At 42.9% G+C, this 5,102-nt stretch overlaps 1 protein-coding gene across 1 annotated transcript in view; it reads left to right on the top strand.

Moving 5' to 3' along the window:
* Atg5 (autophagy related 5) overlaps positions 1 to 5,102 on the top strand; it is a gene marked incomplete at its 5' end in the record, with an annotated part of 64,663 nt that overhangs the window by 46,279 nt on the left and 13,282 nt on the right. Inside the window, one exon of the mRNA XM_028775805.1 lies at positions 1,955 to 2,072. Coding sequence (XP_028631638.1) covers positions 1,955 to 2,072 — 118 coding nt within the window. The remainder of the gene's footprint in view (positions 1 to 1,954; positions 2,073 to 5,102) is intronic.

The raw sequence follows: 5,102 nt of genomic DNA, 5'->3' as shown, positions 1-5,102 counted from the left end.
GGTGACTGTCCTGATGTGGTGGTGACTGTCCTGATGTGGTAGTGACTATCCTGATGCTTTGTTGCCCAGTGAACCCACCACTCACTCTAACAGTAAACTCTCCTGAGAAATTTTCTTTTTAGTGCAGTTGTCAATCAGGGTTCTTTTATTTCGAGGCAGGGGTTGTTTTTAAAAGATCTTTTTGCTTATACTTACTTAAACAATTTTCATATGAATGCAGTTACCTCAATCCTGCTTAACCTAAATCCCAGTATTTCCATTTCCCCCAATGTCTTCTCTCTCCTCCTTCTCCTCCTTCTCCTCTTTCTCTTCCTTCTCCTCCTCCTTCTCCTCCTCCTCCTCCTCCTGCTCCTCCTCCCTTTTCTTCTTCTTCCTCCTCCTTTTTCCTTTCTCCTCCTTCTCCTTCTCCTCCTTCTTCAGTAACTCAGTCCAATTAACATTGCCTGTATGCACATAGGTGTGGGGCTGTCCACTGAGGCCAGGACAACCTACCATCAACCACACACTCGAAGAATAATGAGTCTCTTTGGACAGCCAGCAACTGTCAATAACTCCTTAGCTCTGGGTGGGAGTCACTGAGCCCCTCCCTCCCCTATCCTTGGTGTAATGTTTACTGGTTTGAACTTGTCCAGGTAGCCACAGCTGCTGTGCATTCATGAGTGCATCACATCCAGAGGACAGCATTTCACCACACTCCTGCATTGTCTGACTCTTACATTCTTTCTGACCTCTCTGTTTCACTGCCTACTGCAAGAAGCTTCTCTGACCACAGTTTAGAGCAGCATTTACCCATAGGTGTAAATATAAGCATGTAGAAATCAGTTCAACAGTGTAACTATTTAGCACAGCCATCATAGTGGACTCTCCGCTAGGACTGGTGGCCTCCCCAGCAAGGGGGTGTTGACCAGGTTCACAGAGCAGACCTCAGGTCTAATCAGAAAGACCTCCATAAAAGTCAGTGCAAGTATTTCAACCTCCTGGGCGTATCTTGTGTAGCAGGTCAGTATTGCAGCAGCGACCACCACTGGGGAATGCTAGTGACGGTTTTTCTCCTCCAGTGGCCTGTTTAGCACCTTCCAGCACTAGGAAAGGTAGCAGCATGGAGGAATTTCCAGGTCAGTTCCAAATTGATTTCTCTATGTCCTGCAACTAGAATGTGTGATGTCTTTAGCAGTATGACCTTACTGCCTAGTATGCTCTTGGGCAACTAAGAGCAATGGCAGTATTCTGTGTGGTTTGGGTAATCTGTAGGGCCTTCTTGACCAATAACTCACAGGGAGATGTCCTACACCTGGCACTGAAATCCTTACCTCTATCAAACCTTGGACTCTTGATGTGGATTCATTGTTACCAAATGTCTGTGGCCCTACTTAACTCTCTTAAAATAGACTCATTTAAAAAGCGTCTTTTTAAAGATTGAAAAGTTAAAAAAAAATGTGTGTGAATGTTTTGCCTGTGTATATAATACATGTATACCTGGTCCCCATGGATGCCAGAAAAGGTGGTAATTCCCCTGGAGTCCTCTGGAACAAGAGTGACAGCTGGTTGTGAGCCACACTGTGGGTGCTATGACCCAAACCCCAGTCCTTTGCAAGAGCAGCCAGTACTCTTAACCTCTGAGTCACATTAAAATGTGACTTTAATGTGAGTCACATTAAAATGTGCCCCTTAGAAACCCTCCAGCCAGGGATTATTTTTATATTTGGTAGTTGTGTTGTATCACTTAGACTGTCTGATATTCCATACTTGCATGAATTTGATTGACCAGCATTTATTATGTTAACCTTTTCCCCCAGTGATCTCGCATCAGTGATCCTTCCAAATACTACCTGCATTGACGGTTACAGCACATCAGAAGACACTGATGCCAGCTTCATGTTTGTCATCCATGTGTCTGTAGTCAGCAGCAACAGCAACACAGACTTACTCTCTTGGGTTTTTATTTTTCCAATAGACCACGACTGAACGGCCTTTTATTCAGAAGCTGTTCCGTCCTGTGGCCGCAGATGGACAGCTGCATACACTTGGAGATCTCCTCAGAGAAGTCTGTCCTTCCGCAGTCACCCCCGAAGGTAAGATACCTAGCAACTGTGACACATTGCTGCCATGTTCTCTTCTAAACCTTTGGTTGCTGAGGTTAAACGAGTATTCTATATCGGCACATTTTAGCAAGAATTTTCTTTACCTTTCAAGGGAAAATCTTTTGTTTTATAGCACTTGTCACAAAACAAGAAGTCAGTTCTCTCTGACAAAATAAAATATACTTCTTGTGCTCTAGGGCTTTATAAGTACTATTCTAATGGATTTGTATATTTGAAAATCAGAACACATAAACATGTATTTGAGATGCTTGGCACTAGAAGTGTTTCAGATTTCTTTCAGAAGTTGAAATATTTGCATACATGTAATGAATTATTTTGGGGATAGAATGCAAGCTTAAATATCAAATTTGTGCACGCATATCCACCTACCTATACGCCTATACAGCCTAAAGGTGATTTCCGTGGTATTTTTAGTGTGCTTACGTTTTTATGTGAGCCGTCACGTGCGGTCAACTGTGGAGTTTTCCACGTGTGCTGTAACGTCAGTGCTAAAGTGAGTGTGGGCATTTCAGATTTCCACCTGAGAGCTGCTATAAATGCGCACATGTGTACACACATGCATATGGACATGTATGCAGGTGTCCTGCTGCCTTTTGCACCCAGTCATTGCCCATGAACTCAGTACAGTGCTCATTACTGATTACATTTGTAAGAGGAATCTTCAGCCACACAGGACCATCTTCATTTACACACTGGGCAGCCTTTCTCATGTAAACCTAGTCGGGAGGGAGGTAAGGAATGATTAAACATGAGAGCAGTACTTCAGTAGTTCCTTATGAAATAATCTAAGGAAATGGATTTCCTAAAAAACAGAATTAGAAGCAGTATGAGCGTGAAGACAGGACTAAATCAGGAGGGTTAAAATGCAGATCCTGAACCACAACCCAGAATTACTGAAGATGGACTCGATGTCTTGGTTTTAGAGGCTCACTTGCCTTACCTTAGCTCCTATATTACATATCAGGGCATCTCCTGGTCCCCTAAAAGTCTTCCCATCTCTAGGGTAGGGTAAGTGTCCACTGACCATTGGAATTCCTGAATTCTTTGTGTAAGGCTTACCCCAAATGGTATTATCTATGATAACTAATTTGAAGTAACACTAAGCTTTTGTCTGGCCTTGGTTACTGTTTTATACTGTTCCATTGAAAGGCTTCCTGCCATTCAATATGTTTGCTATCTCAGCAGCTTTTTAAAGTACACTCTACAGAACTAGTATCAGAACTTGGAATAGAACATTTTTTGTCCATTTAGAACGTTCCCTTCTACACTCTTGGAGCTGACTGTTAGCCGTAAGCAACTGTTGGTCAACTCTCTGTCTCTATGATTTGCCTTTTAAGAACTACTTCATATAAATTGAATCGTGTGATAAGTAGACTTGTCACCCGGCATAGCTTTTGGTTGAGGAGTACTTCTGCTTAGGTGAGATGTCACAGCGAATCCTTTCCACCTTTTGACTTTTCTGATTAGTTCAGCTGTGAGCATCGGCTTGGATCTTTCTGGGAACATCTTTTCTTATTCCAAGGTAGATTCCCAGGGTGGGATGACTGGGAGGGACCAACAATGTGCTGGGCTGCTCACAGTCCCACCCGTGATGCAGGAAGGCTTCAGTTTCTTCACACCAGTGACGTGTTTTATAGTGATACTGATGGCTGGGTGTTGGCATCTCCCAGAGATGGCTGTTTCCCTCCTTTGAATTTCCCCACTACTAAGGCTGTCTGCTGTGCTTATTTGTGTAAGGAAGACAGGTTATCTGATGTGCTAAGTAAGCCGAGGGCCTCCGATCCAGCTTCTATTCCCATTCCCTTGTTTTCACTCCCAGGTGCCTTTGACGAAATGGCCCCAATCTTATTACTTTCCTAATACTCTGTTTGAAAAAAATTTGTATATTCTGGAAGAACTTTGTCTGGAGATTTTTTTTCCTAAAATATATGGTCTGTCTTTTCATTTTTTCTGAAGGATAGTTTTAATTCTGATGGAGTCCTATTCAGTTTTTAATGGGTTATATTTAGGGCTTTTTTGTAATGTCTTCTAGTAGATAATGTATTTGTGTGCTTATAAAATAACAAAAGTTGATATGAAGGAAATCAGAACAGTCTCTCTGCCTTGGGTCCCATTTGGAGGCACAGTGGCATTTTCCCATGTATCTAACACCTGTTGACTCGGGTTTTGGAAATTGTGAATCTTTGTTGGTTCTTGAATACTCTTCTGGCACTAGTTAGAGGATGGCAGGCCTGTGTCTTCGCTGCATCCCAGGATATGGGATAGAAGCTGACTGCCTCGTTCTAACTGTAGTAAGACCTACAGTTCCCATGCACGTGTTCTCTGTAAACAGCCCTCTTTGCTTGACTAGCTCTCAGCTGGCCTACAGCTCACTGTATAGACCACCACCATCCCCCTGTCTCTGCTTCCCGGGTACTGGCCTTACAGGCATGTGCTACTACCATGCTTAGCCATAATCATAATCTGTTTCCAGAAAGAAGTCATTTTAGGTATATTACTTTCTATGGCCTGTGGGATCCTTGGTTACTGATTGTAAGACCATCACATTGAACCCAGTCTCCAAAGTCAGTTATGAGTGGCCTGTGTTTGCTGCAGGGTAGGTACACTTGTGCTTTGTTTATTGAAAGTAACTTTAATGGTTCCTTTTAATCCAAGCAAAAGAATTTGAAATTTTAATTTCTTTCACTGACTAGCTGTTTGAGGTCATTTATTTCCTGATTACCCATTTCTGACTGTTAGGAGTGGTTGAGGAAGGTTTCAAGTGGGGAGTGGGGAGGTCAGAACCACCTTTGCATTTATAGAGAGCTGTGGAGGTAAGAGCCTTTGGGTTCAGTTAGCCCAGGCTTTACATTCCTAAATATTCCAATAACTCCTGGCTATTCATTTGGGGGATGAAGTTAAGAACTGTAGTCTTCACAAGCTTTGCCTTCTGATCTGGCTCGGCTCTCTTCTCTTCCCTTCCCTTTTCCCTTCCCTTTTCCCTTCCCTTTTCCCTTCCCT

The sequence above is a fragment of the Grammomys surdaster genome, unplaced genomic scaffold, assembly GCF_004785775.1.
Source record: "Grammomys surdaster isolate TR1022 unplaced genomic scaffold, NIH_TR_1.0 261, whole genome shotgun sequence".
Classification (NCBI taxonomy): Eukaryota; Metazoa; Chordata; class Mammalia; order Rodentia; family Muridae; genus Grammomys; species Grammomys surdaster.
This window is presented reverse-complemented; position numbering and strand designations above follow the sequence as displayed.